Source organism: Toxorhynchites rutilus, chromosome 2 (assembly GCF_029784135.1).
Source record: "Toxorhynchites rutilus septentrionalis strain SRP chromosome 2, ASM2978413v1, whole genome shotgun sequence".
NCBI lineage: Eukaryota > Metazoa > Arthropoda > Insecta > Diptera > Culicidae > Toxorhynchites > Toxorhynchites rutilus.
In genome coordinates this window covers 125,205,510-125,220,581 of record NC_073745.1, presented here as the reverse complement: position 1 = coordinate 125,220,581, position 15,072 = coordinate 125,205,510, and the positions used below count along the sequence as shown (strand labels likewise).

General features: G+C 36.5%; 2 protein-coding genes and 1 non-coding gene across 5 annotated transcripts in view; all 3 read left to right on the top strand.

The window, feature by feature from the left end:
- LOC129767366 (reactive oxygen species modulator 1) overlaps positions 1-15,072 on the top strand; it is a 327,366-nt gene that overhangs the window by 3,492 nt on the left and 308,802 nt on the right. The window lies entirely within an intron of this gene.
- Positions 1,597-14,316, top strand: LOC129767359 (phosphatidylserine synthase). 3 transcript variants are annotated; one of them, XM_055768139.1, is made up of 7 exons: positions 1,597-1,864; positions 1,928-2,148; positions 2,621-2,879; positions 2,935-3,387; positions 3,442-3,777; positions 3,839-3,923; positions 4,332-4,891. In XM_055768139.1, exons 2-7 carry the CDS (start codon positions 1,949-1,951, stop codon positions 4,436-4,438), a joined length of 1,440 nt encoding a protein of 479 aa, XP_055624114.1. In that variant the 5' UTR covers positions 1,597-1,864; positions 1,928-1,948; the 3' UTR covers positions 4,439-4,891. The 3 variants fall into 3 exon arrangements, with proteins under 3 accessions (XP_055624114.1, XP_055624116.1, XP_055624115.1); XM_055768141.1 differs by lacking the exon at positions 4,332-4,891 and adding an exon at positions 13,465-14,316 and having other exon boundaries at positions 1,601-1,864; XM_055768140.1 differs by lacking the exon at positions 4,332-4,891 and adding an exon at positions 13,277-14,316 and having other exon boundaries at positions 1,604-1,864.
- LOC129772430 (U11 spliceosomal RNA) lies at positions 4,887-5,031 on the top strand. The gene has a single exon (XR_008742625.1). It is a non-coding gene; the product is annotated as a U11 spliceosomal RNA (small nuclear RNA).

Here is a 15,072-nt window from a genome sequence, read left to right as displayed (position 1 = left end):
GTGGAATCGAGATGTTGGTAAATTCACCATAGTTCACCGGATTCGGTGAAAACAGTGGTGAATATAGACGTCAAAATATGTTTCTGTGTAAAATATATTTGATCAGTACCATCTGTATAAGTTGATCATATTTTATCTGCCAAAAAGTTTCAAATATTTGGCTTCGCTCAACCGGTGTATTTTAACCTTATTATTATTATTACTTCATAAAATACAAATATTTGATAACAGAAAACTAGAATTACGTCATATACAAATTGAAATGTTTAGGACCCCTTGGCGTAATGTTTTGAATAGATCCGGGACAGCCGAAGTCAGCTGTAGCGTTTGCTCACGATAGATACAATACGGTAGCGCAACTTATGAAAAAGGCCTTTCAGCATCTTGGAATTTTTATGTAAACAATCTGCAATATTTTGCAATGTTTTTTTGCTTCTTGTGTGTGGAATTGTTTTGGTGGCAATAAGAGCATTGAAAAGTTGAAAGGTAAGTCTTTTACGGTTAAAGTTACGTTTGTAATCTCATTCTCATTATATGTTTCAGCTCAAGAGAATAAATCGACTCGCGTCGATGATGGAGATATTTTGTCCGCGTTATGCAGTTAGAGACGTCGGTTAATTGTTCGATTAATTCAAATAATCGAATATCTAAAATTTTAATCGAGTAATTTTGTATCAAATAATGAAAAATCTTAATATGAATACATCGAATAATAATTAAAGTAATCGCGATTAATAAAAAAGGGAATATTTTTTTCAAAAAATACAGTGCAAAATTTGTTTCACCGTCGGTGTTTCATCGAAATTCATCGAATATGCTAAACCATTTACGGTTGAAGCATAAAAATGATTCCCTGCTGGTGGAGGATACTGGGAAGAAGAATTCAGGGTCTGCAGGAGTGACATGCGGACTTGAAGAAGGTGGTCTCAATTCCCGTTCTAAAATAGTAGTATTTAAACTCCGGGTGCCAAGGAAAATATACCATACTAGTGGTCAATGATTCTATAAATATACTTCTTTTGAACTAGTAGTTATAGGGAAAAAGCAGAAAAATACACACAAATCAGCTATTTCAACAACATTCGGTGAATAGGTAATTTTGAACAGAAAACATTTTATGTTGGTACAATAAAAATATTGTGCATCATTCTCATGGTGTGCTCTTTTTTCAATCGTCCTCAAAAAATCATGAAATGGCAAATTTATCAATACACTGAAATACCATTTCATTCAAGAACCATTATTCTGCACCATGTTTATTTCAAAATTATATTTAATGTAACTTTTAAAATTATGACATCAATTTTTTTTATTATAAATGACTGTTCGTCATTACAAGAAATAACTATTCGCTCGATTAATCGAATACTGAAAGACAATTAAAAATTTAAATTTAAAAATGACCCCACGATCAATCGAATAAACGTAAAATTTAGACATCTCTATTCGCAGTCAAATCCCTTTCCACAGTTCCATTTATTCCGTTTCCCCTCGCACACTTATTGACGAGACGGTCACACCTTTAGTTCAACATATTGGCGTTTGCTGTCATCAAACGTCAACTTTAAAGATTTTCTTATCGTTTTTAATGCGACCACTACCATACAATATTCTACTACTATTTTGCCCATATTCCAACACATGGGTTCTGCAGTCGGAGATTGAGATCTGAAAGCAAAACATCGATTTTTCTTCCGGTATAAGATGCAATTAGAGATGAATTCAATTGCATTTGTGGCGTGATGGCTCGGATTGTTGGATGCGAGTAGAAATCTTGATAGTGTTTAATCGTCCCGGGAAGGTGATAACGTAGCATCGTTGTGCTCTAGTTTTGATTGTCATCCATACAGTGTTTCTTGAAAAAGTAGGAATCTGGCAGGTACGGTTGGGAGCAAAATTATTTTTCTAATGCGAACATCACTTCCAGGGAGTGGTGTAATTAAGAAGGATGAGGAAGCGGACGCCACCACCGTATCTACTGGAAAATTCTCCAGTACATCCCGATCGAGGCGGAATGTCTATAAATGAGTTCAAATACATTAATGAACGGCCGGTGGACGACATTTCGCTGGATCTATTCTATAAACCCCACACGATTACCCTGCTGGCTGTATCCATCTTCGGTACCATGTATTTTGCCTTCGTGCGGTAAGTACTCATTTTCAGGGAATGGTCAATTAAAGTTGATTCAATTATAAAAATGGGAAAGAGCGACCCATGCTTTGAAGGATGGTTGTAACTTTTTCGATTGTTAGGTAATCGGATTGTAGAAGTGTTGAGTAGTGTGCGTGCATGTGTTTGTCAGTATGCCGTAGTTTTTTGCTTTGTTTTGGTTTCCTTCATTCGCCACGCGTTCTGACAAGAGTTAATGCTCTCTCGGTGTACAGAGCATGACTACAAATTTATATTGTTCTTACTTTATGGAAAGATGAGATTAGCTGCTTTCCAATTCGTGAATAAAATGTTTTGCATAGACAAATCACTTCTGATAAATTATCGTATTCCTCAAACTCATGAGAGCCATTCTTGTGGTGCGTTCGACTCACTTTAGTTCAGATATAAAATAGACATTGATCACATGAATCCTTCATTAAAATGCTATATTTTCTTTCGTTCGCAGTGACCAGTCTGACATCCAAGAGAACATATGGGCCGGCATGGTTTGCGTGATATTTTTCTTTCTGATCATCTCCATTCTCGCCTTCCCCAATGGTCCATTTACACGGCCACATCCCGTCGTATGGCGAATGCTGTTCGGCTTATCAGTACTGTATCTGTTGTTTCTACTGTTTCTGATGTTCCAAGGATACAGGTCAATTATGGGCATATTTTACTGGTTCGATCCAACTTTGCGCACGTTCAATATTGATATGGACAAAGTAGGTTTGTAATAATATATTCAGAATCAATTTACTAAGATTTTTGTTTTTGCAGGAGTATGGCGCAAATTGTTCGGACGTTAATCTAGAGCGTATATGGTCGCACTTGGATGTATTCGCATGGGGTCACTTCTTAGGCTGGGCCTTCAAAGCTGTACTTATTCGACATATGGGCATTTTATGGGCTATTTCGGTGATGTGGGAGATAACCGAGATAACATTCGCCCATTTGTTACCTAACTTCGCTGAGTGCTGGTGGGATGCTCTGATTCTGGACGTGCTCCTGTGCAATGGTTTAGGAATCTGGTGCGGCCTCAAAATTTGCCAACTGCTGGAGATGCGAGAATACAAATGGGCGAGCATAAGAGATATTTCATCGACGACGGGAAAATTGAAACGAGCTGTGCTCCAATTTACCCCGGAAAGTTGGGCTCCGGTACGATGGCTGGATCCTAAGTGCACGTATATGAGATTTTTTGCCGTAAGCCAGCTTGTATTGCTTTGGCAGGTAGGCGAATCATTCTCATTCTTAATTACCATGTTAATGAATTTTCATTTGCAGTTAACTGAACTGAACACATTTTTCCTAAAACACATTTTCGAGATGCCCCCTTCGCATCCTGTAGTTATTGGACGATTAGTTTTTGTAGGTCTTTTCACGGCCCCTTCGGTGCGACAGTATTACATATACGTTACCGATACGCGTTGCAAACGTTTGGGAACCCAATGCTGGGTATATATCGCCATTTTAGTTTCTGAGGCTATTTTGTGCATCAAAAATGGTAGAGAACTGTTCGAGCGAACACAAGTCAAAAACATCGTTTTCTGGTTGTTCATCCAAGCTGCAATTGCGGTACTGTTTGTCTACGGCTGTATGCTATGGCACAAATATGTGGATGTGAGTAGCGAAATGCACTATGGATGAGGCACAGTTTTGGAATTATGATGATTTTTTGCAGGAGAAAGAATCACAGGATTCCTCCCCGGCAAAGCAGCCAAGCCGAGAATTCAAAGATTCCGCGATTTTGTCAGGTGATTCTAAAGGTACGACAATTGATTGAAAATGGATTAATTTATTGATTGATAATTGTTAATTTTTTTTTATTTTGTCACCATTGGTTTATGCTTTTCATAATTTGCAGGTAATATTTTCAAACAACGAATAGTTGAACATTTATTAAAAGTAGTATAGTGATTATTCGACTATCCGAGAAACTCTTGCTATATATTGAATTATGCTTGAAAAGTATCGTTTACCGGATATCCGGAATGCTACTATTTCATTGAATTCTCTGCGGCATTCATGTTTTCAGTTTTGCAAATGCGAACCCCAACCTCAGATTTATGATTGACCTTCTGGTTATCGTGATTACATCTTCAATTATTTTGTGTTTTCCATTTTCTTCCCAACTGCGCGTCTCGCTATAAACATTACACTCCACATTGCACCAGGACCCGAATATTACGTTCATCCTATCTTCGTAGCTCACGCATACGGTAAACTTAAAGTTAATGACATTAACAGCACCAGTTATGATATTAAAATCAAAATTGTCTAGAATCGGAAATAGATGAATAGGATTTTACAGCCTCTTCTGCGCCTTTACCATTTTGAAGCGAAACAATACCAAACAAATGTGATAAATCCTAGATAGGTCATTTCAATGATGTCTGTTACAGTTCGGTTGATTATTCCAAAACGTTCAAATTGAAACAAAATAAATAATCGCCACGGAGATAAGCATTTAATACAAGCAGAATCGATTATCAACCACAAATTTAGATTCAGATTAAATATGAACCTACAACAAATATATTGTTTGCGCTGATAATGATAATTTGAATGAAGAGAAAACGTTTAGCGTAATTTCTAATCTAACTTTCTTCAGAAGTGCTCTAAACTTTCAAGATGTGTAAGTTTTGTTTGTGAGAAACATATATCCATCGCTAATGCAACATATCGTAGCATCTTGTAGCGTCTGTCGAGGCTCATCTTTCAACATTCTAAAAAAGGGTGCTTGCTGCTTTTGTATGGTACGTTTGGTCGAGTTTTCATCCCGGCCAGGCGAGGTATGGTTATCAAGACATACCTAGCACATAATTTTTATCCTTAGAGGGATGTTGATGATTGTTTCGACTAGTCGGCGCCCTCTTTCTATTGTCTTTGAAATATAATTTTGGGTTGTGGTCAATATTGTGCCACATTGAAATCTGTATTTCCGAGCTAAAAATCTATTTTATCTGTAGAGAAAATAGAAAATCTGTATTGCGGATTTGCACCTGATAATTCTTTTGTGTTAGAATTAAGTACGAAGTAATTAGTTGCATACTTGCTGTAATGCGATTAAAATAAAAGAAAATAGAGTTAAATTTCGGGAAAATTTATTTTATCTCCTTCAAATTACGATACATCTAAAGCAACACACATGTGCCAACGCTTGACCCAATCCTCCATGCATCCCTGGTAGGCCATTTAATTCGTAGGAATCGATACTTCTGCAACCATCTCAACCTAGATTTTGTTCTTGCGGAGGATAGTTGCTTGTGTACTCTGGAGATTCGGACTGGAACTTTCTGTTCAACTTATTCATTAGAGGAAAAACTTATTTCAAAAACTTCAGTATAGGTTTCGTCATTTGATCGTCCAAATGTGACAAGAGTGGTGTTATTAAGAAGTTGTATTCTTGTCATAACTGTACTGAAAGGAAAAAAAAAATCAATTTCGGTAAACACTTCAAGTTCCCTTTTACCACTGCTTCTAGAGAAAGCCATCGGGTCTGAGAGGTGTGAAGCGTACGTAATGGCTTAGTGGAGGCGATCTGGCGTAGTGGTAACATACCTCTCACGCAGAGATCACGAGTTAAATTCTCACTCCCGACATTCTTCCAAATAATGGAAGTAAAAGTGACGAACCAGCCAAAATGTGTTGAAAGTCACTATAATAGAGAAAAGAAAAAAAAAAACGTAATGGCTTGAATTCAACAATTTCTTGAATAGCTTTGAACTCAGATGAGCACATAACTTCAAAGAGTGGCATGTACATTTAACCACTATTATCCCTGGGTAATCTTTCTTACACCACAATTCTATCTATATATTATCACTGACCTCAAACTTGTCCTTTTCGTATTCATCCAACAGCCTAAAGTGCGATTCACATACAACATCCACGTCATGTTCACGTTCCGTCCAGTCACGTTGCGTCAATTATTCTTCCAAGCAGTTCTTATGCAAACATTCACATACACCGGCAACGGCAACTTCGACTTGCCGTTGCTGGTGTATGTGAATGCTTCAATAGGAATTGCATGGAAAAATAATTGACGCAACGTGACGGGACGGAACGTGAACGTGACGTGGATGTTGTATGTAAATTGCACTTAACAATCATGGCCAGAGTCTTCAATGTGCCCAGATCGGTCGATTCATCAATCATTAATGATTTTTTTTTGCTGCTGCATCTTCTTCACCAGTTCATCGTGCTGAACTTCCGCCAAAACGTCAGTCACCAGAGCTGCAGTCTTGAGTTTGGAGAACACTGTCGACTCAGGATCAATGTTTCTGAGAACTTAAACAAGATTATCCACGGCCGAGAATGAGATATTGTTTTCCACTGCCCACGAACAGAGTTTCATCTCCATGAACTTTTCGGGGATGGCATATTTCTCCATGCTTTTTATTGACTCATTCATAATCCTCAAAGCTACTTCCTGGTGCCTTTTTGTTTGCAGGTATGTTGTAAGGTTTGATTTCCCACCGTGTGAGACACTCAATCTATCCGAGCACACTTTACACAGTGCGGATCATTCTCATATTTTGTGAAACGAGAAAATTCGCTGGAAGAGCAATTCCAAATGAAATCGACAAATGACAAAACATGAGTATTTTTGATTCGAATGAAAGTTTGTATTCCGTTTGGGTTGAAGGAAATATGAGTTTTCCATAGCAATTGGGATTTTTTTGACTCAAGCGTAACTTTTGAAAAGGACGTATCGATTTTAGTAGGAGAAATCTTTGATAATTTATATCTAAAAAACTATGAGTCGTACCGACATAGTGTCTTAGAAAGAGTTATAGAGTATTCATGGCTAAACATGAAAAAAATATACACTGAGAAAAAAATTAGTACTCTTTTGTTTATTTACAAAAAACTTTAATTTGCATTATCCAAAATACAAATTTTTAATTATTTTTTTTTCATATAAAATAGAAGTCATGTAAAAAATTTTAAAAATGGGTCTAAGATGGTAAAACTAATTTTGACGAACTTTGTGGAACAGCGAATTTTTATGAATTTTCGAAACTTCGAATTTTTGTATGTTAACAATCATTTTTAGCCACAAATTATGATTCCTGATGAGATTCAAAACAAAAAAGCTCATTATAAATCTCCTTCTAAATGCAGATATCAAAATATCTCGAGATATTTTGAAACATATTTCTAATTTATTGTCTTTTTTATAGTAAATATTCCCTTTTAATATGTTTGTCGTGTTATACCGTCATGTTCATGAAGTTTTCTGAATTTGCTTATAATTTCCAACAACTTTTCTAAATACATAATCATGGTAAAAATATATGTTTAGGAGTTACGTTCAAAATCATTTGAACACATGTGGATTAATATGAAACGTAGCGATATTAAAAAATGCTTTTTTCATAACTTTTAACATGTTATACATGTTGCGCCAACAGAACACAAAATTTATAAAAAGAAAAAATATAATTCTTTACAATTTGGTCAAATAATTCCTATATTTATCGGAGTTTAACAGATACTAATAATAATACTAGATGTTGCGGTCAGAGGTTTGAATGTTCTAGGGCAAAACATACTATATATGTATTTGCCCTAAGGTAGATTATAGATATGGGCTGACCTGATCTCCAAGCGGCGTAAAGCTTATTCGTTTCCCGCGTGAGAATTCAGATCAGAGTGTCTGGGAGAGATTTCCTTGAGAGCTTTCGAGTATGCTACTTCTCGATCGCGAAAGCTGGAAAGCGGTGTTTCGACACTAGAATGAGACGGCCAGCTTTAGTATTGGATATCCGAGTGCGGCCGATAAGTTTTCGGGAAAAGCGAATTACTTAGCCTGATTCCATTTTCCCTGAGCTGAGGATTTCCAGGCTCGCACATTCTACTGCTGATAGCTTAAACCAGTGGAAGTGCTCGATTTTTGTTCGTCGTTTGAGTATTTGTGAAGTATAGTTTAAGAACGTTGCGAATTTCCAGGTGTTTAATTTTGTAATTTTTATAGTAGATCGTTCGTGCGTAGTGTCTGAAGAAAAAGCGTGTTAATTGTGTGTATGTGCAACCGATCACAAGGTAATCGATAAGCATTTTCAAATTGAATGCGAACCAGTGCTTATTTGAACGCAATAGCCGAAGGCTACGCTATTTCCCCGCAGGCAGCGCGTCCATCACAATTTCCCGTTCCAGCCGCATCGCACAGGAAGTACTGAACCGCAGAAGGAAGCTTCGCTGAACATCCGCTACAGCGAAATCATTTGGACCATCGGCTAAAGTTCACATCAAGTCGGTGAGTCCGTTCCATTGTTCGGCTTCTGTGGAGGGTGGTGTCCTGAAAGGACGCCACGGAGTTTTTTTTTTCTATTGTTCGTCAAAAGTTGGGATTATTGGACTGCGAGTCTGACGACGCGTCCAGTGAAAGAAATTCGACAAGCATTGATTTTGTGCCGTAATTCTCGGGCAATAGAACGTACATAAAGACGCTTGACACAAAGCCAAGAGACCCAAACGAAAACACAAAAGCACAAAGCACAGTCATGACACACGCACACACAAAGAATAGAAGCTATGAGAAGAGAAGTTAGGTATAAGAAAAACGATCAATCGTAATAAATGTAATTATTTATTAAATGTCGTTCATCAATAGATAGTAGCATACATTTATGATGTATAGATGTTTGGAAGTCCGATAACGGTTTGTAGCTATGGTTCTATTTGTTGTCCGTCTTTCGCTCGGCAAAATTTGAATTGGACTTATATGTGGTTCCATTGCGTTACGCTCTCTGGTGGAAAATAGCGGCCTGTGATGATATTCATTCAGGTACGAGTGAAATCTACCGTTCTCTTGGAGGCTAAATGAAGATTGAGGAGGCTTTAGTTGACTGTTGAGGTCTAGCTAGAGCATTGTAGCCTGGCTGAAACGATCCGTACTTCCATTACGGAAGTAGTTATACTTGAACTCGCCCTCAAAGGGAGTCTCTACCGGGCAAACGATCTTGGCGGGCAGTCTCCTTCGGGAGTGGCGCTTAAGCTGCGCGCTTTTAGAGGATCGGCCAGCCCACGGCTACATAGAATTTTTAGCATTTATTTTTTATCAACATTTATTTTTATCAACTAACAATTTTGTTGTTATAATTTAATTTTTTCATTATTTTCTTATATTTCTATACACATTATGATAACTTGCTGCATTGTCGTTAGAGTACAACTTTGCTGCTACTTCATTCTCGGATATAGGTTCAAAAGAATGATACTTTTGGGTACCTGGAATTTGTTTGGTGTTATCATACATGCTACTCAACTCTTCCACACCCTGATCATATTCTTCTTGTGACATATATGAAAATGACAATTTTTATGAGATAGTCTTCTGCTCGCTTGCTAGCCCAGTCAAATAACGTTTTGGCACTCGTAATCGGATGTTCATGCTGCTTAGCCAAACTAGCTCTTGTTGCCATCCGTCTTAATGTACCACCAATTGCATCACAAGGTCCTTTGCCGTGTGATGTTGCAAAAAAAAAGCCACTCAGCGTCAATGTCGTATTTCGATTTAAACTGACATAAACTCGCAAAATTTTTCCTATTTTTATACTGGGATGCAGCACCATCCGACATGAATTTTATTCTTTTTACCTGCATTTGTTGTTTCAAAAATGTTACCAATTTAGAAATTTTAAATTTGCCAGAGAACCTTTTTCATCTCTATAATAAACAACGAATGGATGGATTGTTGCTTGATCATTGTTCCAGTGATGACTTTGAACTTCATCTTGAAGCACAAATGAATTATTTTCGGAAAAATCGCAAATCACAACCTCATTTTATTGCAAATTAGCTTTTATATTGTTAAGAAATGTGGACTGTTGTGTTTTAATGTAATCATGAGTAAGTAATTTTTCGCAAAAATATGATACAAATTCTTCCACCGGTTTTACAAGAGTTTTAAATGGTGCATCGATCAGTAGAAATCCATTGTGCATAAGTGATTTCAATTAAATTGCGTTCCTGAAGCTCATCTAGAAACCAGTTTCCAAACTCGTCAATTGTTGGGTTTTTTTTAAAAACCCAACAATTGAAAAAACTGTTTTAAAAATTTTAAAAACTGTTAAAATTCTAACTTTTTCTTATCTTGTTGTCTCTGTGTGGTCAAATTTCTCTTTGAGCTGATTGATAATCTCTTCAAACTCTTTTGCCTTTTGTTTAAAGTTCGACTCTTCGTCTTCTTCATGTGAAAAGGAAAATAGATTTCTTTTAATACCTTTAGAAATTGATTTGAATTTTTGTTTGGGATAACTAGCCTGTCCAAGTCTTTTCGTCATTATTAGTGAAACGTTAATACCGGCGATTCCCTTGTTGAATAGCTCAATGTTGTTCGCTCGGGAATACTCTGGTATATTGCTGTTTTGGGAATCTTGCAAAGATGCTGAAACGACTGAAACTATTGATGGTTCTTCTTCTAAAGTATTTCCTACTGCTGTTCTGATCTGCTCCTCAGTATTACACTGCTTTGGTTTGGAAGAGTATACAGATTAACGGCATGATCCGCAAATTTTAAAAAATGTATCTAAAAGGATATTGCATCCCATTGACTTAAGTTTCTCAATCATTGACACGGTTAAGAAACGTTTTTCAGATGAACATTTCTTACCGTTTTTCGGAAACGGTCTACAACACGAAAAAAAATCTTTTAGTCCATTGTGGTATACTGTTATTCACATATAGAGGTACATTATAGAGGTACCTTAAAGGTACCTGACTTTATATACCTGTACAGAGGTAGCTTAAAGATACCTGATTTTATATACCTATACAGAGGTAGCTTAGAGATACCTGACTTCAGGTATAATCTAGGCATAACGTAAACAAGTTAATTATATTTGTACCCATAACGTCCGGTTGAATCAACAAGGTGTATTTGTTGTTGGGATTTCAATTCTACTGTTCGTGTTTTGATTGTGTTACCCTTTTCAAAAGTTACGCTTGAGTCAAAAAATTCCCAATTGCTGTGGAAAACTCATATTTCCTCCAACCCAAACGGAATACAAACTTTCATTCGAATCAAAAATACATGTTTTTAAAATCTGCATTATTTGGACGATTTCATTTGGAATTGCACGAAACGCGTCCATTCATCCTTGAACTTCCGCAGTATTGGCTTTTTCGTTTCGTTCCCTTTTAGCTATGGGAAAGGACTCTGTTCAGAGGCTGCGCATTCATGAGAAAATCGGTTGACTCATGATTGGCAACGGTTTCATTGAAAATATGTTGCTTACCTTCGATTGGAACGTTTGGTTTTAGAAAATACGCGTCTAAAGTTAGCTTGGACATCCAACAATCTGTAACCTGTATGTACAGATTCTTGGTAAAAAATGTTGAAAATCTGTGGCAACACTGGTCGTATTGCGAAAATGGTAATTGATTTTTCCAGGTGGAATGAACACAAAATTGAAAATGAAAATTACTTGAAAAAAAAATTAAGTAGGGGTCAGGAACTACGTGTTTTATTTTTCCTCGAAAAAAAATCAATTGATGGCATTTGCAAAAAATGCCAACGCTATAGAACATTTTTGGTAAAAGCCAGCAGTAGACGATTTTCGTCTACTGCTGGTTCGATTGTTTTATGGGCACAGGTGTAATCGTTCTGATTATTTGGAAGCGATTATGAGGCGAGGTCAAATTATGTCACATGGTCTATGTGGCATACCTGAGCGTTCGGTCAAAGTGAACCCCAACGATTTTGAGAAATGTACCTTCTATAATTGGGGTTTGATTGAGCATGAGTTTTGGTAACTTGCTAATATTTTTTCCATTATTGCTTATGTGCAGGAGTTGGGAGTTTCCTGAAGGAATTGAGAAGCCTGTTTCATCTTCCCATTCTTTAACGGAGTTGATAGATTGAAGTTTTTCCTGGTCATACGTTTGAAATGAAGGGAGGAGGTGAGAGTGATATCATTTGCATACACCAAAACATGAACATCAGGTAGAATATTAACGAAGAGGATTGCATACAGATCAAGAACAAAGTAGGAGCAATAATAGACACTTGAAAGATGTCAGCTTTAAACTCTATGATTCTTTTCACGGTCCACCGGAACAGTCCAACGGCAATTGAAATGTCTCTATGCGACATTTGCGCGTGGGACTAATCATGAACACGCTGTCACATGGTGTAACTGTCAAACTAAGGAGATCGGCTTCTTCTACTCGCAGCCTTTTATCATATGAATTACAGCTTCCGTGTATGCAAAGAGAACCGAAGTATTGTATGTACAACTAGAGATGATTAATTTTCAGATAATCTTCATTAAATTTTTAATAAACTTGAATTTTTTTTAATAATCTAAGAAATAAGAATTGGCAGGATAATCAAGGAACATAGTATATTCTCTGCTGATGATGAATCTCCGGATGTAGATGGATTTGTATTGACGGTCGAAGCTTGAAAACTATTACTGGTCTCGATTGATTGCTTTGTATTCATGTAGATCATGTTCATGTTTTGTGGGCATTTAAAACAAGTACCAGCAGATCAAGGTAATTTTGTCTTATCCCTCAGCTACTTGAACTAAGACTACACTGAATTTTTCCATAGAAAAATATTGCTTCACAAACTCATTGAGCACTTTCTCCGGTGGACCCTTGGTATTGCTTGCTGGTAGTTTCCTACCATAACTACCATGTGCCTCGAAGATGTAGATGTCTTCAGTCATATCCTCATAACAATAATTTATCAGGGAAATTGAAATTGTGGACGGTGAACACCTCGTTTAATGTTTTTGCATTCGCATATCGCGTCTAAAAATTTGTAGCATTATCACCTGCAATTGCAAATGTTATTAATATATTGTGCAAGAATTTTTCACCTTTTGCGCCACTTGTATGTTGTCTTCGGGGATGTTTAGATTCCAACTACAATTTCATGCTGATCAGGGATTCAGGGTACGTTTTAAAAGATCACATTCTGCATTTAAAAATATTAACAGTATAAAAAATGTGCCGAAAAAAATATCGTTCAAAAACACGCGCCATTCAAAATAATGTTTTATGTGACTAAGGATATGATTACTGTTCCGTCCACGAAAACCAATAGCTTCAGTCTTTTTTAGCTGTGTAATTTATTTTATTTTATTTTTTTTCTTATTTTTAGGCAAATCATCGGCTAGACTTTCGCCTAATTCCACTCCCACCAAAAATGCAAGATCTCATCACAATAGCGTTAAGGACGATTAAACTAAGTCTGACTGATTTACCTCCAAATGTTGTAGGATAATTTCCTAACTTCTTTCCATGTTAAACTCTAAACTCCGGAATATGCTCATAGCTTAATTTTTTTAGATCATAATGACAGTTTCAAAAACTATGAACGATGAGTACGCGATTGGGAGCGATGGATGTTTACTCTGGTGAAATTATCGTTAGATCAAATTGCCACCTGAAACAAACTTCCTAAAAGTGTACTAGTTCGCAACTACTTTTAACTACAGAGCTTTCTATAGTTGTTTAATAGGACAAGTCAAATGCTAGAACCAATAGTTCTATTACCAATATTGAACGTTGAGCGTTATGTGGAGGGTGTGCAAAGATTGCGTAATTTTAACTTTTCGCAAGTTCAAACAAGATGTGAATCTATACTATACTAAGATATTGAGTTCTTGTAACAAAGTTTTCTACAAAATGATTTCAGAACATTTATAATTGAATGGCAGAATAAGAATGTTATTTTTTCATTATTTCGACAGGCCTTTAGTATGCGAAGGGATACACAAAATATGCCTTGAAAATGAAAAGTGAATGTGAATGTTGAAAATAAAAACTTAACTGCGTTTCAAATTAGCACACTATGCGATCATTCGATACCATTTAATTAAACGCAGAAATCGATTCAATCGACATATCACTTTGATGAAATCGAAAAAAGGAAAATAAAACAGAACGACATATATGTTTGAATGGTAAGGAATTGTAAATATGTGGATTTGGATGTTGCTGTATGGCTTGTTTGTTTTAATGGAACGCATTGTTGCGAGTAAAAATCTTGATTAAATGTGCTGCAATGAATTTCCGACAATGTAGGTAAGATTTTGTTTCGTTTTAACGAAAGCGTCTAGTCAGTAAGATTCAACCGAAAGACATAGTGGAATATGAGTTTAATATATTATCTTAATAAAAAGGAATTACGGAAACATCCAGGATGTAGTTTTTTTTTCTGATGACATGAATGTCGATAGTCTCGAATTACATAATTTATATAACTATTGTCAAACTCTTCTTTTTGTGATACAACTTTGAGTGTTCATGTAATGGTTTTGGGTTCTTTCAATTGCGGCTACTCCGACTAATACCTTTATCAATTTATTTGTGTTGTGTGCTGCAACAAGATTAACAAAAGATCTCAACGAACTTAAGGAGCTAATTGCGTTGGGTAATGCGAAATTTCGTACCATGTAAGACCACATTGACTTTATAAAAGACTAGCTAACCCGGCAAACTTCGTCCCGCCCTTTTACTTGATTAATTCTCGAGTAATGCAGAAATTTGTGTTTTATTTGTATGGCAGCCACCCCTAAGAGAGGGGGGAGGGGTATCTAACCACCATAGAAACATTCATTGCACCCTAAAGTTTCCATATGCCTAATTTGGTTTAATTTGCTTGATTAATTCTCGGGTAATGCAAAAATTTGTGTTTCATTTGTACGGCAGCCCCCTCTAAGAGAGGGGGAAGGAGTATCTTAACACCATAGAAACATTTATTGCATCCTAAAACCTCCACATGCCAAATTTGGTTTCATTTGCTTGATTAATTCTCGAGTAATGCAGAAATTTGTGTTTCATTTGTATGGCAGCCCCCCTTTGAGTGGGGGAAGGACTGTCTAACCATCATAGAAACATTTATTGCACCCTAAAACTTTCACATGCCAACTTTGGTTTCGTTTGATTGATTAA